Source organism: Amblyomma maculatum, chromosome 2 (genome assembly GCF_055883805.1).
Source record: "Amblyomma maculatum isolate TAMU_Amacu chromosome 2, ASM5588380v1, whole genome shotgun sequence".
NCBI lineage: Eukaryota > Metazoa > Arthropoda > Arachnida > Ixodida > Ixodidae > Amblyomma > Amblyomma maculatum.
The window spans coordinates 16,319,877-16,347,263 of NC_139345.1; the positions used below are offsets into that span (position 1 = coordinate 16,319,877).

General features: G+C 41.5%; 1 protein-coding gene across 2 annotated transcripts; it reads left to right on the forward strand.

Annotated features, from left to right (window-relative positions):
* On the forward strand, positions 1-25,434 carry gprs (speckle type BTB/POZ protein). 2 transcript variants are annotated; one of them, XM_084593349.1, is made up of 7 exons: positions 1-5,690; positions 6,026-6,179; positions 7,293-7,404; positions 11,014-11,171; positions 13,600-13,731; positions 15,639-15,892; positions 19,405-25,434. In XM_084593349.1, the coding sequence occupies exons 1-7, from the start codon at positions 5,497-5,499 to the stop codon at positions 19,574-19,576; spliced, it is 1,176 nt and encodes a 391-aa protein (XP_084449475.1). In that variant the 5' UTR covers positions 1-5,496; the 3' UTR covers positions 19,577-25,434. The 2 variants fall into 2 exon arrangements, with proteins under 2 accessions (XP_084449475.1, XP_084449476.1); XM_084593350.1 differs by lacking the exon at positions 19,405-25,434 and adding an exon at positions 17,647-19,393.
* The last annotated feature ends 1,953 nt before the right edge of the window (positions 25,435-27,387 follow it).

Here is a 27,387-nt window from a genome sequence, read left to right on the forward strand (position 1 = left end):
ACCGAAGCAAAATGCACAGGGAGTTGCAAATTTCGTTGTATCTCTGGAACGAATTTAGATAAAAGCATTTTTTTTTTTTTGCTAATCATTCAGAATGATTGTGTAATTTAATAAATTAAAATATGGAAAATTGATGGTTTCCAAAAGTAAGTTTTCAAAGGGACACCAAATTTGGAGAAGTATGGACACCAAATTTTGGTGACTTTTTTCTTGTTTACGTGCATAAGACATTCCTGTATATGGGTCACCGCGTGATTTTTGGCTATGACTGCTAAATATTCTTTAATTATTGCATTTTCCTTTCTCCTTAGTTTCGTTTTCAGCAGCTGAGAGGTGGCTGTGACGTCACAGTCAAGTCTAGGTCATGCACGGCATGAAAAAACATCAATATAATCACTGACTTTTCACTTTTTGTAATTCGTGTCCTTGAGGCAGGTTGGCTTTAGTGTTCTGGTGAATTAAAACAACACAGGATTGTTTACATTGCTGTTTTATTCATCCCTCACGGGACCTAGACTTGACTTTGATGTCACAGCCATCACTCGGCTGTTGAAGCTGAAACCGAAACTGATGAGAAAAGAAATTCGATTGTAAATTATTCAACGGCCGTAGGTGGATATCATGAGGTGATCTGTGCACAGTAATGTCTTAAGCATCATTACAGAGGATAAAACACGAACACAAAAATGAAGTGTCTATCCTTTTTTAGTGTAATACATGTCGTCCGAAGAAGATGCCAAGTGTAGTACGGCTCACGGTTTCTGTTCAGTGACAACCCATACAGTCTAATGACATACAACTTAGACAGCTTTTACTACATTTAGGCATTTCAGTTATAGCGCTACATCATTTGAAAATTTCTGAACGGCTGTGAAGGCACCAGATGGTGCAAAGCGTCGACAAGGTGTAGGCATTGCCTGCCGCGTCAGGACTGATCGGCGTGTGCGTACTGGCGAAGTGGAGGTAAGTAGCAGCAGGAGCCGCGTATCGCACTATGCTAAATCTGCATCACATCAGCAAAAAAAAAACACCATGCGTTTTTTCTAATTCATGCCACATAGTAAAGATTAGACTAATATCATGTACTGCCATAGTCAACGTCACCCTCATCCACAAAATGATACCTGTATCACTGCTGCAACTTTCATTGCAACACTACTGGATCACAGTGCGCTAAAGTACAATGAAATAGAATTTCGGGTAACGTGCTCACTGGCCATATAAGTTCCGTGATGCTTCCGATGTCACTAAGTGGCAGGCTGGTGTGGTGATGATGCATGCACCTTCACTGTAGGGCCCTCATTGCTTTCTTACTTAATTGGCAAATGAGTTCCACGCTCCACTTGCAGGCATCGTCATGTAGGCCAGGCCCGCAGAAAGTGCAAATATTGTCGCAGTATTCTAAAAGGGCATCACCAAAAATGCAAAGTTTTGATCGAATTGCAATTTATTTCACGCGATTGCATGCTTTCAAGTTTAGCATTTATTTGCCACAGCTGCAGCATCAGGTACACTGCTTCGCGGCTTTTGCTAACTTGTGCTGCTATTCTAATTGTTAGTGCAAGAGAACTTTTAGTTTAGCACAATAAATTTGCGGACTTCCGGATTTCTGCTTCTGTCCGCCTGAGCATTGCTGTGGCAGCAACCAAGCCTACCTTGGCTATACATTGTTATACTGTGACTTGCTATGAGTGACGATCAGTACCATGACAAAAACCCCAGGTGTTCGAGATATCTGGAGCCCCCCACTACGGCGACCCTCATAGGCTGAGTTGCTTTGGGCTGTTAAACCCCATAAACCAGACCAACCGATGCCAGGGTTAAAGTTAGATATAATTAGTGCTAATCAAACATGTGTAAAGTACAAATGAGGAAGTGAAGTCTGAATGTGTCTGAATACACATTGGCACTTTTTAAGCTTAATTGAACTCATAGGCGTAGTTTAAGCCTAAATGTTTGTAGTCACATTACAGTATAATTTTTTTAGCACATATTGGCTTTAATTATACCTTCTTATGCCTAATTAAGCTTGGTTGGGCTTAGCTGATCATGATAGATTAAACTAAGCTTATTTAGTGTTAAAGCACTTCTAACTTGTGAATGTAAAGCTCGATCTTAGCTACAAGTAAACTGCTTTTATATTTTCACTGATTAGAATTCATTCATTATAACATGATGAACTGATTATTTTATAAATGCGTACCATGAGAGATGTGTTTTTAAACGCAATCAGCATGACAGCTATTTTGACACAACAGCCACATAGTTTCAGTGGGCATATTTGATTTTCCGGTCCCGAACTACTTGCTTGCCGATCCAGTCTTGCACTCTGACAAGAAGCAGCGTCATAGCCACATGATTTGACTGCGAAGGGCTGCTTGCAGGCCCCTTCCCGTTACCACACCTGCACACCATCGTCTGCTGTAGCAGACGACGCAAACCATCAATCACAATGAAGCACTTCATTGACAATGACACTGCACGGATATTTATTTCCTGACATATGTGTAATTCTAAAGGTAGACAGCAGAGGTGTAAATCAATTGGCGATTTTCATGAATGGAGCATGACATGCCCGAATGTGAAGCGTCTGACAGAACTAAGCTTGGCAGGGTTTGCTTTCCGTTGCTGCTTCCAGGGAACTCTGACCAAGATTGATTTAACCAAACTTGCTGCTGTAGGGTCTCTTGGAAAAGCAGGCTAAAGCATTTTCCAAAAACATTTAGAACAAGTGTTACCTGGCCCAGCACACAAATGGTTCGCCTGTGATGCTGCCGCTGACAGAATGGCGAAATGGGTAAAGAACTTCTTTATAGCATACACGAACATTCTGTGCTTGATGCCCTGAAAGCATCCGTGTCACGTGGGAAATTTCAAAACAAGAAATTAAAGAAACTAGATTCAAAAGTTCTAGAGTTGCTTAGAGCCCAGCTACGGACCTTGTGTCAATATTTAATGCACAATGTCTACAGGGACACAAAAAAGAACTCCGAATGCTCTAGGTGTCGAACTCAGTTTGGCTGCCAATTAGGCGCTGCTCTCTCGAGAACTATGCTGGTGTGCGTAGCTTGGGGGCTGCCTAAGAATCGAAAAGGGGCTCTAATTAGCAAATAGTCTGAGGCTGAAACTCAAAGGTGCCCGTTATTTAATCACCAGTGCAAGCTCCTGCAATTTGAACAATCTTGATGGCACCGCCTATATTTATCCTCATTCATTTCATTTTAATTACCTCATTCAACTAGCTGTATGTCAAACTGGTAAGGCCATTAAATTTTCCCATTCATGTTTTTCTGGCTTAAGTCACGTTTCTTCTTGCACCAAATTCAAGTCTTGCACTAGGTAAAATATTACTTTGAAATGCAAACTACACTGTTATATGCAGTGCAATACTTGCACTCGTGCATGAGTCATGCCATTACGTGAAGATATGGTAGACATGGAGGTTTCAGGTACAGTGAAGTGACTATGCAGGCACCAAGTCAAAATTTCTTGTTGACTGAAGGTGTAATCCGTTGACCACTACACTTTCACGGTAAAAAGTGCTTCCTGTTGCCATGGTTGCCTCATTAGAACTCACACATGCGCAGTTGTATCTCCGGTACTCCGTTAATAATAATAGTAACACTGCACATTGTATGCCAAAGTTGTCTGTTTTCATATGTCAGCATTGTGTAGATATCATGTCAGCGCATTGCCTTTCACAGACTAAAATTAAAATGCACAAAATGCACCCATTAGTGTACTATGGAATGAAAAACTTCTTGGCTACATTTTCAGCCAGTGGGGTGTCGCAAAAGTTGTCACTGTGCAAATATTGTTATACATCAGCATTACACTCGTTGCCTGTGGTGGGTGGAAAGGCACGTAGTGTTCCTACACATGCAGTGTGTAGTAGCTATGATGTAAAAGGAGCGAGATAAGAAAGAGGCTCACGGGTACTATGCTGAGCAGTTTTGAAGCATGGAGCAGGTTGGAAAGCAAAATAAAGAAAATGCTGGCAGCTACTATTGGATACAGTGAGTCAAAATAAACTGAAAATGAGAACTGGAACAAAGCCATTTTGAAGTAGGGGAATATGAATTTATTTCATGCTCTTTGTCTTCAGCTCATTTTATATGCATAATACAATAAATTCCTCATCTTCACTGTTTCTTGTAGCATATACTTGAACACAGCTAGCTTGCTTATTACATTTCCTTTTTGGTGGCACTTCTGGTAAGACAAGCTTCCGATGAGACAAACAAATTTTATTGTCCCTTCAAGTTTGTCTTCTGGGGGATACTGCCATGAAGCCAACTTTTCAACCATTTGCTCAATTTCATTAAGACTAATGGGGCTAGTTTATATTGTTGCTGTCATTCTCAGTAGCAAATGTCATTATTCTAGATTAATTAAGAGCATTTGCAACCTCATAATATGAATGAATTGTGATTGCTTAAGAAGTCCGTCATTTGCAAAAGGAAGACAATTTTCACAATATTTTGGGTTATGGGCCTTAGGAATGTCCAGAGCATACAACTATGGAACTATCTTGCTTAGTTTCCCTGTTCTTTCTTTTCAAGAATGCCGCCATATAAAGAATGACACTGTTTTATTTTTTTTGCATAACTTTTTTCCACTTCAACAGCACTTCTTTCTATTTAGCGTGCTCAGTGACACTCCGTCGTGCATTGCATTTGTGTGACGATAAAGCACATTGCATTCTTTGGAGTGGTAGCTGCTGTACTTCCCCTTTCCGAAGAGTCTCAGCTTGCAAATTTCGGAAGCAGTTTGCCTGCTTGCCACATTTTTGCGTCACTTTCATGGAAGCGGGAAGCTAAGGAAACCTGCCATGACATTATTACATGACAGTATTAGTATTGTCGCAGACTTTCTAGAGGAACATTTTGTGACAAAAACTGCTCTGCGCATACTTCTTTATTGTTGCTTTCTAGTGTGAATGAGGAATTAAAAACCAGTGTCATTCAGTGCTATTCTTATTAAATATATAGTGGCATCCTTATAAAAAAAGAGGAAACTAAGCAAAATAATTTCACAGTTATGCTCTCTGGAATCCTGAGGACACATAACACTAAAGATTAAAATGATAGCTTTTCAAGCAAGCATAGCCTTCCGTGGCATGTATATCACATACCATCTTTTAACTCATTCTAGAATAATGAAACTTGGCAGAGATGATCCCAGCAGTGATTTAAACTAGCTCTGCAAGTTTCAGTTAAATTGAGCAAATTGTTTAAATGTTCACCCTTTAGAGTAGTGTCCTTACTTAAAGGGAGTCTACTGTATTTGCATGCAATGTATGCTTTGAGATCTACCACTGTGTTCACATCTTTACAAGTATTTCCTTTTTTTCTCTCTTTCCAGAGTACCTACTGCACCCCAGTAGCTTTCCTTAGTCAAAATCCTGACAGCACATATACTAAAAGGGAAAAGAGGGCATTGGAAAACACTGCAGAAGGATAAACAGAGAGAGAGATTGGCTTCTAAAGAGTTAGCATGAGCGGAATGGCCGAAGACCTTGTTGGCTCCGAAGAGGAGCCCGACTACTCGGTCTTTGAGAACAAAACTGGGCTGGCGGAAGATATGAAATTTTTGGCCAGTATGCCTGAGCTTTGTGATGTAACGTTTCTCGTGGGAGACACGAGAGAGCCCGTCTGTGCCGTCAAGGCCGTGCTGGCCGCACGGAGCAGGTAACACTAGCAACACTCCACGACAAAAGCTGCAGTGGTATAAAGGCTACAACTGCAGCCTCACTACTGCTGTGGCTTTTTTTCCCCCTTTGGTTTGGTTTTGTGTCTCGTGCATCATTTTGTTCTGGTTCTCTGTATCTGCTCTGTGCAGACGTTGCCCCATGCTCATTGGTTTTCGCACACCAAAAAATGAATTTTTTGTCCCTCATCCTGTGCCATCCTTAGACCTGGAAGGCACTTGTTGACATTGTTCTCTGTTTATCACTTGCACAACAGCCACCATGGTCTCTACAGGTTGTGATGGTGCATGTTTTTCTCTCCATGTTTCTGTGAAGGGTGTTCCACAAAATGTTGTACGGTGGCTTTCAAGGAGTTCAAAATCGTGACCGTGATTCATCGTCAAAAAAGAAGGATTTGAACAAGGAAACAAAATTGAAATTGTTCTTGAAGAGAAGCAGTGAGCCTATGCTGAACATACAGTTTCCTCAGGTAAGTATGTGGGCCTTCATGTCTGAATTGCATCGCTTCGTTGGCTTAACATTCTCTTTCTTTTGTAACTATTCCAGAATGGACATTGCTAACACTGGCAGTGCGCAGCTCTGTTACCTATATCTCTTGATGAACATAAGCTCTTCTTTTTCTTTTACTGCATGCTATGCCTGTACGAAAGATAATTAGTCATATATGGGAATAAGTGTTGAAAACTTATTACATATAGTGCCTTTCTGTGCAGCACCTTTTTACTCTCTGTGTCCAAAAGCGTTTATAGTATTATTTGGGGGGAAGGAAGATCGAAGGGAAACATTTTCTCTGGGGATTTGCAATTTGTACTACTCTTTTTAATTAGTTCACCAATGTATGCTAACATCTTGCATTTGCTAATTTTTCTCAGTTTCACCACATTGTTTAACATTATTTTCATCATTTTAAAATGAATTTTCTCAAAAGACAATTTTGGGTTGAATAAATACTCTGCCACAGCTAGACAATTCCTCAATTGTTGTCAATTATGGTCTGTATCAAATTTACAAAAATTCTGTGACTTGAGCAGTTTAGGACTTCTGTCCTATTGCTTCCATAGCTTATTGTTCTTCCAGGGAATTGGTTTTTTATTTGGCTTCTCTTGTGGCCTTCCTTGTGTATCTGTACTTGAGGACAACTTTCCATGGCCATGCAGTGAAAGCTACAGAGCCAAAACACATCAGCTTGCTCCACAGCAGGGTATATCCCCTCCATAAATTCCCAGGAAATATCCCCTCCATAACATTACTAGCCAGTACAGCACAAGTATAACATGTCGTGCCCATGCCAGTGGCTGCGCTGCCTCTCAGCAATGCCAAAAAGTGTTGGTAAACTGCATCTGGCATGTCTCCTCACCGGTTCTGCCACGCTTTCACAAATGCACTGTTTTGATACCGTACCTCTTGTGGATTATTGATTAGTCGCCTGAGCTATTTACTTAACGTAATAATACTGTAAGAAAAGCTCAACTCCTATAGCTTTGGCTGCATAGCCACAGAAAGTTGTCCCCAGGAGTTTCTTGTTGCACCTGACCTAAGTGAGCCTGTTGGACTGATGATGGAAGCTGTCCCCTTTTTGCAGCCACAGACGCACCAGACTTTGATCATAGAAGAGTTTGAGCCTGATGTATTTAGGCAACTCATTGAATACATACACACTGGTTGTGTTACACTGCAGGCCAGAACCCTCTTGGGTAAGAATTTTGCCTTATCCTTATGCGTCTGCAGTTTGTGCCAGCTTCACACGTAATGATTGGTTTGCACGGGCCAGGCAAAGCTTTTGTAGCACTCTGCTTTTGCGAGGTATTATGTTTAGGAAAGTTATGTAACCAACTTATCGACTTTATCTAGCTGATCACCTCACTGTCTACAGGTTTTGCATTTTTGAAATTTTTGTGGTTTATGGCTGGCACATTTACTCTACTGTGGCGAGTGTAAGTTGGTTTGTAATCAAGATTGAAAATCTGCTCAAAGGAGTTTTCTGGAGGCAAGGTGGTGAAACCTTGCTCGATATTGCTGAAAGAGCGTCACACAGGTTCATGCTCTGTTGAAGCCAGCATACCTATCAGAGCTTTTGTCGTGGCATCTCACATCGTTCCTGCCTGCAGCTTGCAGGAGCACCACAACGCTATGAAGTTTCATCATGGTATTGTCCTTGGGCAGGCAGCAGACCCTGCACATGTTGGAACCTTTGTAAATCACCTGACCTGCTATCTTTAGAATTTTACAAGGGCTCATTCCTTCCCAAGATACCTCTCAAAATGTACATGCTTTGGCCTCCCCAAAATTCATGTCAAATCATGTTTACTGTATTTACTCGATTCTAAGCGTCTCCTTCTTTCCACGATTGTGATGCCCAAAATGAGGGGGTTGCTTAGGTTCGAAAAATCAACCCTCCGATTTTGCGTCAATAGCTTGGCGAGAGGGGTGCAAGAAATAAGTTTATTTGGCAAACATCTTCCGCAGATGCAATTACGGTGCACTTGAACACTTGTTCAAGCTGTGACAGCCCTCTTCAAACTCATTCCGGCTTTCGTTGCGGATGCCAAATAGCTGACACCAAAGAAAGCAATGTGCGACTGCGATGCCTGTGAAACCTGCCGAGATTCATCGAATGGCTGCCGAATCTAGGTCCACGTGACAAGTAATTGGGGTCACTTTCGGCCAGCCTTTGCCGTCCTACGCCGCCAACTGTCATGTAGTGTCGGAATGCAGCAACACAAGAAGCTGGAGATTGCGCCGCTCCTCAGGTCTCCGGCGGCTATGGCTCGACTGAGTAAGGAAGTGTGCTGGCTGCTTTGTACGCTATCTTCCTCATAAAAAAGAGAGTGCTTAGATTTGCATGCAAACTTTATTTACAAAATTGTTTTGCGAAGTTATGGGGAAGCGTGCTTAGAATCTAAAAAATACAGTATTCCTGCTTTTACAAATAGTTTGTACTGCTTTGGATGAGAAAAAAAAATCGTGGGAGTTTAAGCATGGCCTGAACCTAGTCTGTGAGTGTTGCAGTGATAGCCTCTGTAACACTGCCTTTTCAATCCATGTTTTTTTTTTTAATAATTTTTCTTTAAGTGAGGTTTTGTGGAAAGGAAGGCAACATACTCTCGGGTGGGCACCATAGAATGTTGGACTTCTACACCTAACCAGGTCAAGTTCATGCTTTCATATTTTTTTATTGTAAATTGTACATCGATTTATAAGGATGGAAAGGCACTGTATCTGTCAGACTTGAGGAAAGGAAGGATGGAGTGAAGGTGGAAAGAGCGAAAGATGTCCCGTTGTGGAGGGCTAGGAAGCAATTGTGGCCACCTGGGGGATCACAGAGCTGCCTTTCCATTTAAGTTAGGCTTTGGGGAAAAGAATGCGCAGTATACTTCTAGGGGGACACCACAAAGTCATAGACGCTTGCACTTAATTTGGTCAAGGTCACTTGAAAGTAAAATTTAGTGCCACTCGAAGACCAGCTCTACCTAACATAGTTTTCGCTTCAATTGTAAATTGGTTTATAAGAAAGGAAAGGCGCAACATCTGTTAAGTTCACTTGATGGTTAAACTAAGGCTTGCGCGACCACTGCTTTATGTAGCATAGGGAAGCTTTCACTTCAAAATGAAATAAAAAATTTAAGGCAGAGGGCACTCGGAAGTTTCTTCAACACCAGGTGTTTCTGAGCGCCACGTTTACGTCTTCACTCAGGCGCACACCGGGTTACCATACAAGCAAAACTCAATATGTTCCTGGGCTGGCGGCAGCAGGTCAATAGCATAGGTCAGGAAACCCTACCGAATAGAGATAAAACATAGTGAACATGTAGCATCACACATTCCTATCAGGAATGAACAGAAACAAACTGTGCTCGCATTCCAGGTAGTTGTGTACCTAAAATACTGCCTCAGCTAAAATCGGAGATTCTGAAGTCACTTTCTGACTCTTTGCTGCAATACTGAAATAAAAAAAAAAAGGGGGGGTAGCCAAAGCTTCTGAATCATGCGATTGATGTCTGTTTCTTTGCACGATCTTATACAAGCTAGCCGCCGTCGCTTTCCAGAAGAAAATTTCTAATGCGTCACTATCTGCTGAGAAAAAAAAAAAAAAAACTAGACTTGAAGCTTGACATCAATTGAAAAACCATCATTGATATGCGAACAAATGCCTGTAGGGCAAACTCAAAGGGGTTAAATGCTACACACAAATGTTGAAGGGTCTGCCTTTAACTGGAGACACTTAAATTGTTTAGGATATCCAGGTAGTCTTGGCACTAGTGTTGATTATTGGCTGTTCTGATTAACAAAGCTGGGAACAGTGCACTTCATTACCACTTGTTCAAGGGAGCCTGCACAAAGAGGGTACTTCTTTTATACATTGTGTATACATGCTGTCGCACTGGTTACAACCATTCACCATTATGCATACTATAATTGCTGTCTAATACTGTATGGCACTTCCTCATGTGAGGGCGCAGCAGCCGTGTTTGGAAAGCAGTCGAAACTGGGAGCACAGTGCATGCATTTTCGGCTTGCTCAGACTGCTAGCAGACATGGAGGACAGGGTTAGGGGTTGCGCAGTCTTTGAAGGGGAGATTAATTGTTTCGTCCAGAATACTTTTCAGGACATGAGCCACCTTGTGGGTCTTCAACTTTGAGAGCACAGTGGTATGTGCTGTAAATGCAGGGTGTGAAAGGAAGGCAAAAATAAAAGACAGTCTGAATGGCTTGAATCGTGCACAAGTAAGGAGTACCTGCAGTGTTCTGTGCATAGTTACTGGCCTTTTCTTTTTTTTGTGAACTGCTTCTTAATTAGATTTTTGTAAAAACAGTCAAAAATGCTACTTTTGCACAACCTTTAAGTGAAATTTTATTGTTGTCTATATGGGAGGTTTTTGTTTGGTTTGGTTTATGGAGTTGAACATCCCAAAGAGTGATCAGGCTGTGGTGAATACTGTAGTGGAGATCTCGAGAAATGCCAACCACCTGGATTTCTGTAATGTGCACTGGCACTGCACAATAAATTGCGTTGCATTTCACCACCATCAAAACATGTCCACTATGGCCAAGCAATTCAACGCAGGTACGCTGACTTGGTGTTTCAGCGCCCTTACCTCTGAGCTACAGCGGCAGGCAGGAGGTTTTCTTTTGGTCTGTTGGTTGGATGGCTGAAAGTGCAGAATAATTAATTAGGTTCACATTATGAAAGGCCTGCAGTCATATGTGGAGCTGGTTACCGTGTCTTTGTAGTACATGTTTTTGGTACTGCCTCCTGGTAGTCCAGCGATGCGAGCTTTCATTCTTTGTTGCCCCGTCTTTAGGTTTGATGAATGCTGCTGACTATTACGGACTGGAAGAATTGCGGAAGGGCTGCATGGGATTTGTCCAGTGCTGCATTAGCGTTGACACAGTGTGTGCCCTGCTGGCATCAGCAGAACGTTACATCCAGTACAAGTGCACCAAGTCACTTGTCCAGAAGGTGCGTTCGTATACACGTCTTGCTGTGAACGATCGGCATGCGAAACTATTGTGTTCTTTGCGGAGATCTGTGGTGTGTATATCTTTTTTCTATGTTTCACTAAAACCAGTTGTAGAACAAACTGAAATTTTTATCTTAAATTCTGTTAAAGAACAGAAATTAAGGTCGGAGATGGGAACATAATACTAAAGTCACCTGTGAAATGACTTGACTCAAAGTGAGAAGTTTTAACCCTTTGAGGGTCGAATGTTTTAAAAAAAAAAAAAGAAAAGAAGAAGAAACTTTCCCAGATGGTGAAATTACTTTATTGCTAATTTTTGAAGGTGTATATGAGTAAAGTCAATGAAAAGTTGTAGAAAAGTATTAGGAGCCGTATTTTGGAGTCAATGTTGCTGGACACTGCAAGCTTAGGAACCTCGGGAAACTCGGTAAACAAGGAGGGCAGGCAGGAATACCTCGCGAGCTTCAATGATAAACAAGCTAAGCTGTGGCCCCAGCACGGGAGTGGCCATAAAAATAAAAACCAAGTTTTGCGCGCCTCCGTTGAGATGCCTGCAGACGACTGTGCGACACACTGCAGCTAGGAATCACTTCTGTTTATCTTCGCTAGAAGGCAGCGCAATAAATTTGAAGCGTTGCTTATAAGTCCTAGGAGGTGGCAGCACATCTCAGTGAACAGGTATCGTCATTAGGGCGCGAAATTTCAAACAGAGGATTGATACCATACCGGTACGGCAAAGACCTTGTGGGACGAAAAACCGCCGCCATACATTTACGGCAAAAACCTTCAAAGGGTTAAAGTTAACTTCCACCTGTGCAAAGCTGCATGCTTATAAAGAGAGCTGTACAGCAACATTGTGTAGCTTTCCTTTATTGCCGTGCAGCTGCTCCCGAATGTATATCTATTGTAAATACAAGGAAGCCTGAATATATCAAACCGGACTATTTTGAATCATTGCTTATAGCAAACAAGCAGATTATCCTCTTGAAAATGCTGTAGAGGAGATATGCAGTGTATATTGAACTTAAATTTCACCTGTCATTCAGTGCATTAAACTGCACACTATAGCCCTGCAAATGGCACTTCTCATAACAGCTCTCTCCGTTCATTTCCCATGCTTGTGGAGATTGGTCAGAAACATTGGGTGTTCCTGGGGATGCCTATTGGTCTCTTGCGCTCAGATTTTAATGCCACATATTGTTGTCATGTAGTGGAGCCAACCTAACTGAATGAAGCGGATGGGGACCTCTAGGATGCTTCACTCCTGGAGGCTTTGTGAAAGCCCATTGTACATTACTTTAATGAGCAATTATCTTAGTTATAAATTATTGGTAACCGGATTGGATGTCTTATGGTAAGCAGCAGCTAGTTCCAAAACACCGTACACAGCAGGTTTGACGCTTTGATGCCAAGGAAGTTAGACCTAGCAATGCCTGGCCAAGGCCATATGTACACTGAACACACCAGCAGGTGGCACATTGCTGAAAGAAGTCACTGGCATGTTTTAATACCTATATTAAACTACTTTGTTGTCCTCTTCAAGTTCAGTTTATCCGGGCTTGTCTGTATTCTTTTGTTTCGGGTGGGAACTTGCTCTAACGTCTTGCATATCATCATTTCAAGAAGCCTTTTTTTATTTAAATTTTATAAGCAATAGTTAAATATTATGCAACAAATAAAAGGAAGTTTGGAAAGACTATATCTTTCAGTCCTCATTGCTGTCTGAGAGACCGCATGCTCTTTAACCACTTGGGAGACAATATATGTTCTTTAATCAGTTGGGCAGTGGAGCAAGTGTACGAAAATTGTGGCCTGTATGCAGCTAGTAGTAGTAACTCATTCTTTAGTATACAAGAAAGAAGTAAGACGCACTTAACAGTTATTACTGCAACTTTATTGTGATGTAATAAAGAAAGGGGATTCTTCAGTTAGGAAAGAAAGCAGGCAGCAGCAAAACGAAATCTTCATATCACAAGCTATTCTACAATGCGTCACACCTGGCAGCGTGTGCTATACTGCTTGGCATCAATAAATTTTTTATTTTTATGTTTCTAATAAATAGTGAGAACTTTGGAGTTGGGATATTTATACAAGTGCTAGCATGAACATCTTCACCTGCAGCACATAATACCAAGTGGTATTTGCTCATGTGTGCTGTTAACTGTTTTCATCTTTTCAGCATGCTGATGTTTCACTCTGCTTTGCGGCCTTGACATTTTAAGTCCCAATCTTGCAGTGTATGAACTGCACGGCTGATTGAACTTGATTCATTCTCGTGTTGTTGTTTATTTCTTTTATCGGAGCATTGTTAGCTTGCTTTTCTAACTAAAATCGCAGCTGTCATCTGCTTGTAATTTCACTGTACAGCTGGCTGGAGAGCTTGAATGTGCTTTGCTAATTCATCATGCCTTTTAATTTTGTTTGTAGGTACTTGAGTTTGTTGACAACCATGGCAATGAAGTCTTGAGCCTTGGCTCTTTCGCCCTTTTACCAGAACATGTGGTTAGGCTCATATTAGCCCGTGAAGAACTTACAGCTGATGAGCTCACCAAATTTCAGGTATGTTGAATCAGCTATTTATGTTTTTCTAATGTTTCATGACAATAAGCGACATTATGGTTTGAAAGAAAGATGACTGCCACCTATTGCTCCAACTTTCACGCTTTTAATGTCATAGCTGTGAGGATAAGATTGTAAAAAGACTACATACTGCAAGTATGTGCGCATAAGTGTTGGGACAAAAGAAATATTGCAAAATCTTCACCATCCTTCAAATGCTGCTCTAATCTTTGTAGCAGTACCAGTTCCACACCATGCCTAGTGATTAATTGCATACACTAACAATTTATTTGCCTATTGCATTGCTTTAGTTGTGTTAATCAAGGTTTTGTAATCAGTGCAGTTCTCCACAGAAATTTGGATTATTTCTCTCATTCTTAGTTAACATATAAGAAGTATTTTAATGATATGTCAGCAAGAACTGAAAAGTCAAAGGCAGCATTGTCTTTGCATGAAGATAAATATATGCTCAAGGGACTGCAGACATAATGAATTCAGCTGCATTTTTTTTTTTTACCATGAGATTAAAGTGTATGATTGATAGTCTTCATTTAAGCAGCCAGACTTCACAGCAGCCAATGAGTGAGATAGAGGGTGAATGTGTGTGACCACTTACACACTACAGCACATTGCACATTACATACACACCGTAGAATGCTTCTCCTAGTTAACCTGCTGAATCCTTGCAGCTCAAATTTCACACAGAAATGGTATTTGGTTTTCAGTATTTTTTCACACCAATTTTGTTTGGGGTACTTGCCTAGTTCGACCAGAAAAAGTTGGATGTCCATATCATCTGTGGAGGCGGCAAACCATAACAAGCCGCTGTCCTGACCTCATTGCATTCCAAGCTCAAAAATATTTATTGCAACACAAACAATACTCTTCGACTTAAGTGTAGTTTTAACCAAATGCTGATTGTTATTCATAAAGCAGTTGATAAAGCTCTTCAAACCATCCACAAAGCAACTCCGTCTGCCAACCTTCCTTCATCAAATTTCTGTGGCAGTGTTGCACCCTAAACAAATTCGGTATAAAAAAAGTACTGATGACTAAATGCCATTTCTGCGCAAAATTTGAGCTGCAAGGATTCAGCGATTTCATTAGGAGAAGGATTTTATGGCATGCATGTAATTACGCAACACACTGTATGAGTAGTTTCCTAAGCATAGTTATATGAAAAAGGGCTAAAAACGCAGATCTCATTGCTCAAGATAAGAGCAAACAAAACAAAACTAGCAATGTTTACTTTGTGCCGAGTGGGGTGCGTTGCTTCCTCATACTCGCATCCCATCTACATGTGTGCACTATCCTCTTCACACCGCGCCGCCACCAGTTGTGTCCTCTTCCTCTGCTTTGCATTGTACTAGCTGCAAATGCTCAACTGCATCGTGGGCTAGTTCCTTTACCTTGCAATATCTTTTGCCCTCCATTCCCACTCAAGTGGCCTGCATCTTCTGTACCAGCATTATGGGTCCAAGGGTTCCTCAAATTAATATCTATTACTGTAAGCAAAAAAAAAAAGTGCACAAAGCAGAACAGCAACTACACTGACATAGCTCTAAGTTTGAACCTAATTGATTAAAGAATGCAGTTTCTAATGCACTGAAAAAAACGGGCTCCTCTCGCATTGAAGTTTTGAGGCCCAGCTTGGTCAGCAGCTTTATTTGCTCAAGCATGCCTTTGCATTGCACAGTCTGCTCGGTGCATGTCACATTAGAGACCAGCACTGTACAACAATATGTATTCATTGTGTACTGCAGTACTAGTGTAGGTTTCAGGTTCTGATGAGCTATTCATTCAAATAAGAGCAGAGAAAATGAAACCTGATGCACCTTTCAGAACCGGGCAGAAAGAGAAGAGAATGTACACAAACAGAACGAGCACTTTTTCTTGCTGTGTACTAGGCTGCCGTGCACTGGAGCAAGCGCTACTGTGACACCATGCCGGAGGCGGAGCTTCGGGAAGTGATGGGCAACTTCCTAGAGTGCATCGAGTTCTACAAGATACCCGCAGGCGTGATCATGCGGGAAGTGCACCCACTAGGTGTGGTGCCAGACCACATCATAATGAACGCGCTGGCCTTCCAGGCCGACCCCTCCAGCGTAGACATGAACAAGATCAGCTCGCCCAATCGTTTCCGCCGGTCCACCATATTCAGGTATGTGTTAATCTGTGTGGCACGCAAGCACCGCCACTGTGTAGCTTCTGTTGCTGATTTGGCACACTGGTTTTGTTCACCATTACAATTGTGCAATTGGTAAAGGTCAAAAGAAGTGAGAGGCAAAAATATGGAGAGGCAAAAATATGTAAAAAATATGTAATGTATTTGTTCCACTCCGTGTATCCAAAATGCAACACTAGAGTGATCAGTGGTCTGGAGTTGCATTGTACCACCCAATTAATGTCAGAATACTATTCTTGATAAAGCTTTAGCATTAAAGATTCCACTCTCTAGAAAATTTCGCATCAGCTTTGGCAGGTAACATGACCGGACATCAGGAAACCACATGACATGGCCTAGCAGGCAGGAGCTACTGATTTGGATAAGCTGTTTTGTATGGGAAGGTGAGTGGGATTCCAGCCCGGCACTCTAGCATTCTGAGTGAGACACACTACTCCGAAACCATGCAGGCGCTTTTGTACAGCTTAGTTAAAATGGGGCTTTATACCTAGATTGGGCGGTCTTTCACATAGTGTTGTAGCTTATGTCTGTGTGCATTAGTAATGAATATGTGCAAAATAAAGGGACACAAATTAGGGATTAGGGATTAAGCGGATAGCAAAGTGCACTAATTCACTGCTGAGGATCCACAAGGGAGGCCGGCAGACAGGAGCCATTAACGCTGTCGTGTCATACCTTTAAAAGCCCTTAGTTTTTGGTTTCTACTTTTTATGTCCAGTCATTTAAGCGGGTGCCCACACAAACTTCATCCCTAAATGGGTCATCTTTGCATGAGACAGCACAAAAGCAAGCAAGGGTTGTACACAAAATAATTTTTTTGTGCTTTCATTTAATTGGTATATGTATAATGACATAAAACTTTTCCAAGTTGATATCTGCATATCCAAAACTGCTTTAACCCTCCCACTAGCATTCACATCCCTTTTCGCTGGCCCTGTATTCAAGGATATGCACATAGTGCACTCTCACTCTGAAACACGCACATAGTTGTGAGAGCACTTTTGTTGGGCAGGTTTAGGCACTAGAAGTGGTTTACCCTGTGGCACTCTTTCTGGTTGAGATACTTAGTTCATGTGTGGCATGATTTGAAGTTGCTAGATCTTAAGCATTAATGAGGCATGGCCTTTCCATCACTTTTAGCACTCAGTTAAAATGTAGGCTAAAATGTAGCTGAACCCTGTTATAAGAGACAGGGATGTAACAGACAGTCGGATATAACAGACACCATTACCCAAATGGTTGGCCGCCCTATGACTTTCATTAACTGGACCTCTTTTTTTAACAGACATTGGATGTAGAAGACAACTAGTTATAAAGAACAAGTTAGCCTTAAAGTTTGGTACCAGTCTTGCTTGTAACAGACATTTTAACATTACATGTGGCACTATCGCCAGGTTCAGTAGCAGCTACAGTGAAAATAAAAGAAGAGAGACACACCTGTAAAGAAGAAAGACACACCTGTGCCGTTATTATTAATTATAACGTCGGCAAACAAAGAGCAGGTCAATCAACTATGAAATCACTAAAAGAAGCCCCTGCAGTGGGAATGCAGTGCAGAGAAGCTCTTCAGGCTTGCCTTGAAGAGCATAAGTGTGACTGCATATGCGAGCATATTGGGAGCACGCGTTGGGTTCTCCAATTAGTGGAGCTTCCTATCACGAATTATTGTAGTTCTTGTGTCCACTAATTTGAAGAATGTAGCAAAAATTGTCTATTATGTTGCATTTCAGTATGAGCGACAAATCTATCTGGTAAATGCAAAGAAAGTGCTCAGCTGGTGCCACTGACATAAACAAGTCATTGTGCCTAGAAAGCAAGATGTAGCCGAGCCAAGACCAAAACAAATGAAATAAAAACAGAATTGGTTCTGCTCTCGCATTGACAAATAAACTGCTCTGTTTGCTATTCAACCAGTTTCAACTCCACTCAAAAATGTCTCGTTTGCTTTTCATTTATTTTTCGTCTCAGTAGCGACATTCACAGACTTGTTACTCACAGCTGCTGTTACCTTTTGTCAAACAAGCATAAAATTCTGAGGGATATTTCTTCTGGTGATGTTTTATAGTATTTGCTGCTTCTAGCATCTTAGTGGTAAGCTGTTTGCTTTTACGGTTTCGTGGCGCTTTTTTGATTTACCAGACACGTAACTTAGTTGCGAATCGCTAATTACGGTGCCATGTCGCATCGCAATCGCACTTTGCAATCGCTGCAAACATAGTTTGCCAACATTATACATCTTTGGCACATCGGCCATGAGGCTCTTGATTTGATTTTCAAGCTGGGAGGCTGTGTTGAACAGCATCAGTGCAGCCATGAAGCAGACCAAGATTTACAACTATTTCAGCAGTAAATAAATGTAAGAAAGCTGTGAGGTGTGATCCGTGTGGTGGTCGACCAAGCAAATGCAATATGTAAATGAAAGCTATAATAATGCTTTTGCAACATGGTGTATCCTTCTTTTTTGCGTATTTTAGCTGTAGGATGCCTGTGCCGAAATAGGGTCTGGTTAGAAAATGTAAATGTAGTACCCTGCTTATAAGGGACCTCTCATATGAGAGACAAAAACTGCTCCCTTGTGCATGTCCCTTATAAAGAGGTTCAGCTGTATTGCACTGGTACACTTCAAGCAGCTGGCATAGTTTTCTAGCTTCTGTTTTTATATTTTTTCTTACATATTGAGTGCACCATGCTTGGTTAGCAGACACCAGTCATGAATACTGCCATCTTGCACTTATTGGGACGCACATAGGCATGTATATGTGGCCCCTTGTATGTTGGCAAAATATATCTCGATAAGCCACTTTTGCATTGTGTAAGCCTGCAACATTTATACCACACAGTAGAAAGAACTACCATCTTTATCTCACATTTTGTTATAATTCAGCATTATCTTTCTTCACAAATCCGTTTCAAGAACCCAGGAGCTGTAACATTGATGTGCCGATTATGCCTTGTCACAAGATTATTATGGAAACAGTCTAAGTTATTGGGAATAAATTTTGTTTTTGCTGAGCTAGGCCACAGACCTGCATACTAAGTGCAGTGCTAGCCTTGCAGCTTTGACAGTTTTTCTGCACTTCAAATTTTGCCAAGAGGTAAGAGTTATGAAGAAATATTGCTAAGAGATAGAGGCACTCAGGCATGCTTGAAAAGAAACAGAAAGCTGGGATAGTCCAACAGCCTTAAGTCATGCCACACATTTTGTTTAGACACTCGTTCATTCATTATTTTTAGCAGATGAGAAACAACAATGCGTTGCAACAATGAGAAACAATGCAGGAGGACATGAAAGCAAGGTAGTATTGTCAGTGCCAGTAGGTTAACTGCAAGAATAGATAATGCACTAATGCCTTGACTTTGTTGTGACATTCCTCTCACCTTCACCATGCACGCCTGCTGCTGCTGTTTGGATGTGGCCATGTGCATGGCACCTGCACCGAGGGTCCTTGTTGAAATTGTGCAAACGGGGTCGGGGTTGCGGAGCGCAGTGTGTCGCCCCTCAGGTCAATGTCAATAGCCGACCCGTCCCCCGGGAAGCCGCCCGAGAGCGACAACCAGATCAATGCTGAGGTGGACAAGGCTAACACCAAGACCAGGGGCCGAAGCAAGAGCACTTTCTCCCGCCCCTACCGCCGCAGCAAGACCCTGGCCGAGAGCTAAGGAGGGCCATCTCTCGGGGGAAGGAGGCACTCTTGCCACTCACTTGCCTCACCAGCATACAGATGGGCACCTGTAAACTTCACGGATGCTGCAGAGGTGTTTCTTTTCTTTTTAAGATGTGTGATCTTTCTGTGTCCACCACTGTCCTGCCACCTTTCTTTCCGTCTTGCTTTTTTTTATTTATGCACATCATTGCATTGTCTGTTAAAGGCATTACAGTGTATGGTAGAGAGATGTACAGAATGCACCAAATGAGCTGCAAACAAATGTATACATGCTAACGATTGACAAGATACACAGCTGAACGACATTTGATACACTTGACTGATAAAAGCATATTGAAATAAGTTGCAGCAAACATATTTCCACTGACATTCGATCCACAATAACACGCACTTTTTTCCTGGAAAGCACTATTGCGTGCGCGTTGGAATCAGTTACAAAAGTACAAAAATAATTACACCCATACTAATGGTGGACATGATGAAAACAGTTAAGAACATTAAGTGGCTAATATCTTTTTACAAGAACCTAATTAATTTGTTGATCTTTTTTATAGAGAACTGTATTTATGCAGGCCCCACTCAAGAAAATCACAGACTTCTACGCGAGCTTTTCCAGTTAGAAATGTGTCCTTGGGACCATTTAGAAGCTGCAGTTGGTTCCAAGTGGTCCAATTGGGAATGGTGAAACAGTCTGAATCCTCAAAAACCAATTAAAGCTTGCAATGGGTTTCAACGATTCCAGTTGGACAGTCCATAGGGAGATAGATATCGAACCATTTGCAACCTCGGGAACCAGTTGGTTAATCCCATTGGAGGGGTAGAGCCAAATGCAGTGCCCAGATGGAACTAGGAAAACCAAATAGGCTACCAATTGGGTTCATGAGCCCAATTAGCTGCACTATTATGGTCAGTTGGTTACCATTGTGTCCAGAGAGAATACCCAATTCAACCCCCCCTTATCTTATTTTTCACTACGAATAGCAGCTCACAGAGGTTATTTCTGTATGTGTGGTGAGACGAGTGCTAGATGTGGTAAAGTGGTAAACAACTTTTGACCAAAGTACTGTAATTGTTTACTATGGCAAGGAACTGGTTCACTGTGTCCCACAGTGGCAGTGGATGGCACTTGGGGCAGCAAAGCAGAATGCTTCTGTCTCTTTTTGAGAAATTCATCGCAACATCTGGCAAAATTATTTATCCCCAGCGCCACATTCTTAATTGTTGTGGCATCGCGACATACTTCTGATTATCTGCCCTCGTAAAAAGCATTATGATTCTTGCCCTCTTCCCCCTCCTTTTGTAGGACTTCCTTCACATTATTCACAGCATTGTAATTGTGCCATTGCTGCTGCATAGATGGATTTACTATGCATTGTCAGGTCACAGTCATTCATGCTGTGAACCCCCTTACAGTGGCCAGCCCTGTGTTGGAAAGCAATTGCAAAGGTGTAGTCTGTTCAAGTGTGTGCATGTTACTTTAACAAAGCCCAAGCCCTTACAAACACTGCACATGAGGAGTCATGTTTTGTTGTGGTGGACTGCCTGTGGCAAGCTTGGAATGCTTATGAATAGAAACATTTGTGTTATTTTGTCAAGGTACTTGAAATAGGGATGCTTGTCTTTCTTTAGCTCTCAAATAAAAAAAAATGGCAAGATATGGAAAGAATGTTGCTGTATGCATGTTACAGATTGGTTTAGAAGAAATGTGTGTGCAAAAAGGTGCATTGCAGTCTAATGCACTGAAGGTGCATATCAGTATTATTTTTTTTTGTCTTTTTGCTATCGGAGCATAAATTATTAGCTTGTGTTTTTTTATTCAGTGAAAGAATTCTGTTGCAGGATGGCTTATTTTTGAGTACCACATACAGTAAAACCTCGTTGATACTTTTTTTTTTTTTTTTTTATGTAGGAAAAGAACGTGTTATCCAGGCAAACATATGATCCGAACTGCCTCATCTTGAACTGCTGAATGAGGTGCAAGGGCACTTAGAATTGAGACTTTCACTGCATAAACGTGTAGATTAGCATTTATAGACATCAAGTATGCACAGCTCCTTTTTTAGCTCTCACAGAATTCAGTCCATTTTCTGTTGTACTAAGCACGGAAGGGATTTAACAAATCCAGTTTGTAGAATGCAATGATGAGGTCTTGGTTGTTTCTGGATGCTTCAACCCTTTAAACCAGTGACATGTGGAGAAGCCACCGCAAAGGCATACATTCACCGCATTTTTGCTAATGCTGCGTCCCCCAGACCAGGCCTGCTCGTAAGCCAGCGAACAGTTGTAGTTATCAAGTGGTTCACCCCTATAACCCTAAGGCACCAGAAAGCAGCTACCACGTTTCTTCTCATCAAGTCATGTTTCTGTGGAAACAGGCACCTCCTATGTTGGCGGGTGGGCTTTGCTGATCAGTTTTGCATGACGCGAGCCGTCGTTAGCACATATCTGGTTGACTGGAAAACATGTTATACGACCACAATTTGTAGAAATTTTGCACATACTAACCGGAACATCATGTTATTCGGGCGTGTATTAACCGGGAAAAAAAGATAGTGTAACTTTGTGGGAGGTGTTTTAGTGCCCTCGATTTTGAACTCGTGCAACAGGAAATCATATGAACCGGAAACATATCAACAAAGTTCTACTGTATTGCCTCATGTAAGTCGACCTCCTCAGCTCGCAACCTAAGTGCACTATGGAATGGCAATGCTACCGATCATCTGCAAGTGGAGATCAAAGGCGATAAAATGGCTTCTCATTCTGCCTTCCATACTTACATGCAGCCAGCTGACTAGCTATAAACCATCGTGCCAAGGTTTTGGACTGCGACGCAGTGCACACTGCGGTTTTTACTGTAAATTTTTTCACACAATTACACTGGCTATCACAAGGAAAGTGGCCACAAGCACGAGCAAGCTGGATAAACAGGACAAGTTTGCCCAAGAATTAATGATTACATGCACCCTGTCTAAAACAGGCACAAGTACAGAGTGGGTTCTGCCTGTGGCTTGACCAAAACTATTTTAGGCCCTGTAGAGTGCGGCTGCACCTAAAAATTGGGTCCCCAATTCCAAATTGTCATTTTCTGAGAGAAAAAAATTAGGTTTATATGCGGCAATAGTATACGGGAATTCTTGTGAATACGGAAACAAAGTGTTCATGAAGTTTTTGTTTATAGGACATAGTAGATGAACTGGGGTATATGGAGACATAAAAAAGTTCTCTCCAAAAATATATGCTCGGCTAACACTCTGCCACAGAAGGGGAGTGGGTTATAGTGTTAAGGTAAAACACTGTCACACCTAGCGAACATACTTGTTTCAAATTTATTAAGTTTCATTTAAGTTGGTTCTCCATTTGTGGCTGTCTCGGTTTCTGCAAGCTGCAAAGATGGCTTCCAACCATGGATGAAGCCAGTTTTTTCAGCCCCGTCAGGGTCGTTGTTATTTTACTTTTGTTCAGATAGGCATTATGATATTAGCAGCTGAATGTTTTGGTTTTGCTTCTATTTCAACTTACACTTGCGAGGAAACAACCATATTAATGCAACTTAGAAGACTTATTAACTGCAGTGCTACCGGCAAACCAGCCTCTGGATATATATTTTTTTTGCATTATTTTGTTGTCCTTTGCATTCGAAATCACTTTTGATTCCTGGTTGTGTCTTTTTCCTTATCTGAGATAGGTGCACTTAGGTTGCGAAAATATTCAAAATCCTGGTCAGCAGCTGCACTTAATCTATTTTAAACACTAAACATTTATGGTTTTCTTTAGACAGCACATAACCCATCGTGTGTATTTGTGCTGCATTAGTAAGCAAACCCAAGCATTTCATTTATTAATTCAAAAGCACCCTAGCACTAAGTTGCCTAAAAATAAATGAATTAGTAATGAAAAATAAAGGCTCTATGTAAGCCTTTGCGGGCCCAGGATAGCCCATAGCAACAAAACATTGCTCTGCGGTGGTTCTAATTGTGTGTTCTGGTGTAAAATATATGTGCTATGATAGAGTCATCTCTCTGATCCCATACATGTAGTTCATGAAACATTGCCCACTTCTTGATGATGCTGCAGATACCAGAAATTTCTAGCCCAAGAGTGCGCCTAGTTTTCAGACTTAATCACCATGATTTGCCTATTTCCGACCTAGCACCAAGATTGCTCAAGCTATATCTTAAACATCGTACACTTTCGACAGTATATTATCTTCAAATTAGCTGAAAGTCAGTGCAGTGTGCAACCTCTCTTGAAGATGCTTGGAAAGCTACGCTGTCAAGCATTTCTCTTGTAGTAGATGTACATATACATTACACTGTGCAGTATGTATTGCAGCCACACTAAAGATTAAAAAAAAACATGTAGTGCTTTAAAAACCTCTATTTTTAAATCTGTTGTTATGCCTCATGCTTATAACCAGGTTTTTCATTGAGAGAAAATATGCATATGTATACTGGTTATAGTTCAAGGCCTTAATCAGAAGCTCTTCAATATGCTGTGATACAATACTGCCCTGCAGTGTCTGATATGTCTAGAGATATGTTACCACTGGCTAGTTTTATAGAAACAGATATATAAAAAGAAAAGGAAATGGTTCAGCTGTCTTCCTGCCAGCATCAGGTGTTCAGCGCATATTCAGGCATCAGCAGTCATCCCTGTAGAATACAGAAATGTATGCCATTGTATGCACCACCCTGTTCCTGAGTGTATTACTTACCTCTGTTAGTTTAGTAAACTGCTGAAGCAGTTTTCGCAGACAAGGACTCAAAAGTGATATAACGTAGCTGCACTAGCTGATCCCTCTAGATGTCTTTCATCACTTTGTCTTGGCTGTCATTTTCCGTCAGTAGTGTAACCTAAGAGCAGAGAGGTGTTAATGTTTTGTTGGCTTGCATATGTGTTATTTCGGTGGCTTCTGCAAAGTTGCACAGGTTAGTTTGGCTTGGTTTGTGGGCTTTAAAATCCCACAGCTACTCAGGCTATGAAAAATGCCATAGTGGAGGACTCCGGAATAACGTGTACTGGCATTGTACCAGTACATGGGCACCTTGCTTTTCACCTTCATCCAAAGTAGGATGCCACAGCCAGGTTTGAACTGCCGCATTCTTGAGTTCAGCATTCAAGCATCCTAACCTGCAAGCCACCGCCGTGGGGCGACACTTATAGCCAGCAGCTCCTTCCTTCCTTTTTTCTTTTTTTTTTTTAACTGCAGTTTTGTAGCCAAACATTCCAATGTTCGATGCAGCAGAAAGGTTTTTTTTTTTTATGAACTCTTTTTGGTCAAAAATATTGATGTCACCGATTATAGCACACTTTCACATTACTGAACTATTAATTTGAGATCTTCTGCAAACATTTTTTGCCTCATAGCCATTCTACCTTTCAGAAGAAAAAAATTCAGATATCACAAATATAGCTTGACAGTATAAACATTTGCAAGAGGTGTTAAATGCAGCTTATGCAGCAAGTTCACCAGAAACCATTCATGCTTGACTCACTGGAGTTTGTGTTCTACAATGTTTTGTTGAAATATGCTGTTGCTGTGCTTTGAAAGGTGTACTGCATGTCTGATCCCTGTGCCACTATACTGTTGTTGTTAAAGTCTTCTGTCAAGACACAGTGTGCTTGGGGTGTGTCATCATTACCAAAGGGTCAGCACTGTGGGTTGATTTAAAAGATGCTTACATGTAACATTGGTGGAAGTGCGTGCCTCCTATGGTCCACCCTTTTGTTTCATCCTCCATGAGTTTCATCTCATAAAAACACAGTAGTATGTGGTAGCCCAGTTATCTTGTTCCGGCTCCCAGAAGTGTATTTTTGTAACCTTAAGAGTGACAATAAAGTATGTGCTTGAAGTTCTCCGTGTGACCCATCACTTCTTATACTGTTGCTTGTGTGCATTGAAAATCTAACTTTTATGTCTAAACACACTTTACTCCAGTGAAAATGCAGGAGATATCCTAGCTCCTGGTTATTACTAAACCTCTGTCTAGATAAAACACCAAGTATTACATCATATTTTAGATTCTGATTGTCAAAACTGAATGTATGTATGAAAAGTTTTGCTGTATACTGGCACAGTACAGTTAAATTTATAACACTTTATAAATAAACTCTGTGTAAGAAGAGAAGATATGGCACAAGTTGGTACATTATAGTTGGTGCATCATGCCATCATTTTCTCTTTTTGTGTGTGTGTGTGGGGGGGGGGGGGTTGCACTGTTTTTTCTTCAGTATAGGACATGTTGAAAAGCAAATAAAAATGCATGTAGCAGGAATTTTGCACTGTTAGTTATGCTTTAAAGGATAACAGGCAGGAACAGATTGTCAAGCGCCAGAGTACCCGGGTTCGACCGGCTGCTGTGTTTGATGGAGGCGAAACGGAGTGGTGTCCGTGTGCTGTGCAATGTCAGTGCACGTTAAAGAACCCCAGGTGGTCGAAATTTCAGGAGTCTGGGCGTTAAACCCTACAACCAAACCAGAGCTTCAAGAGTAGAGGAACAGGTGCATGTTAAATGTGGTCCAAATGTTGCCACGTCAATGGTTGTATTAGTAATGCAAGCCTTTCAGATTAGGTGAAAGTCCACATTGCAGAGCCAGCCACTATGAAGTAATGCTTTACGCACTTAAAGAATTAAAATAATCCTTGTTAATACTATTTGAGGCCATGCACAAAATTGGTTCTGCTCTAATCACATAGGAAATGTAAATGGAAGTGCCCAGGAAACCTAGCTTATCACTGTGGAAGGTGCACATGTGTATCCGCTATTGAGCAAACAAAATTGGGCAGCGTATGCAAGGAAGACTAAAGACAGTTCTTTCCCCACATTGCTATCACTCGGCAGGCAAACAGTCATGGTCAACACTGATATAGTTGCAAGAAACGACAAACGGGGAGTATGCACAGCATCCCATTCTGAAAGCATCAAAAATATCTTGCACTGGTACAGCTTACCGAGAAAAAACAGCTGAACAGCTGCTCGACACCAAGAATGCCCAGCTGGCTAGGCACTCGGCAAGGGCCAAATTGTGGGTTCAACAAGCCTAGATTGTGTGTCATGACAAGGTACATGCTTCAAGGCTGCTGAATTTTTGTGTTATGTGTTAACTGATGGCAAAAGTAATGCACTTCATATTGCTAAGAGTTTGTCTGTATCCTTAACTCCACACTGCCATGCAAAAAGGAAGCAGATCTTGATCACTGCAATCAAATTTTTCAATTATATTGATTGCTCATTTTGAGAAGAATAAGTGCCTGCCATACTGTTTTCTGTTTGCAGTGCTCATGGTAAAGAGAGATCGGTTGACACGTAATTAGAGATTTGTACGAAATGCGAAACACTCGGGATTAAATTGAGTTTTCTTTTCAGATCGAGTGCCTAAAGTGGTAATACCATTTTGTCAGCACTGCTCATTTTGGCTCGCAGCCCGTGGCCTTAATGTTCAATCGCGCAATTCGACACAAATATTTTTTTTTAGACTAGGTACGCTCGGCCAGCAAGAAATTGGAAAAAACAAAATGGGAAAGACACTATATGGAAGTCGCAGCTGCCGCGCAAACCGTTATTTTCACACGTGATAGACATCTTCAGCGCGGCGGCGGTAGAGGCGATTAGAAAATTTTAGTTCAGCGCTGCCGCTTACCGCGGCCGACTACCACTACCGCGCACCATCAGCACAGCACGCGCTGATTGGTCCCCGCTTGCGGCGTCCGCCGAAATTTGACAGGAGCGTGGCGCCATCGGGGTGATCTACACATGCTTACTGACGCTCGCGCGGTAGCGGTAAGCGGCAGCGCTAAACTAAAAG

Bases quoted from the DNA above. Each gene is read 5' to 3' on its own strand.
- gprs (XM_084593349.1), top strand. From the start codon at position 5,497: ATGAGCGGAATGGCCGAAGACCTTGTTGGCTCCGAAGAGGAGCCCGAC. The intron at 6,180-7,292 runs GTAAGTATGTGG...CCCTTTTTGCAG, and splicing joins TGAACATACAGTTTCCTCAG to CCACAGACGCACCAGACTTT. The intron at 13,732-15,638 runs GTATGTTGAATC...GCTGTGTACTAG, and splicing joins ATGAGCTCACCAAATTTCAG to GCTGCCGTGCACTGGAGCAA.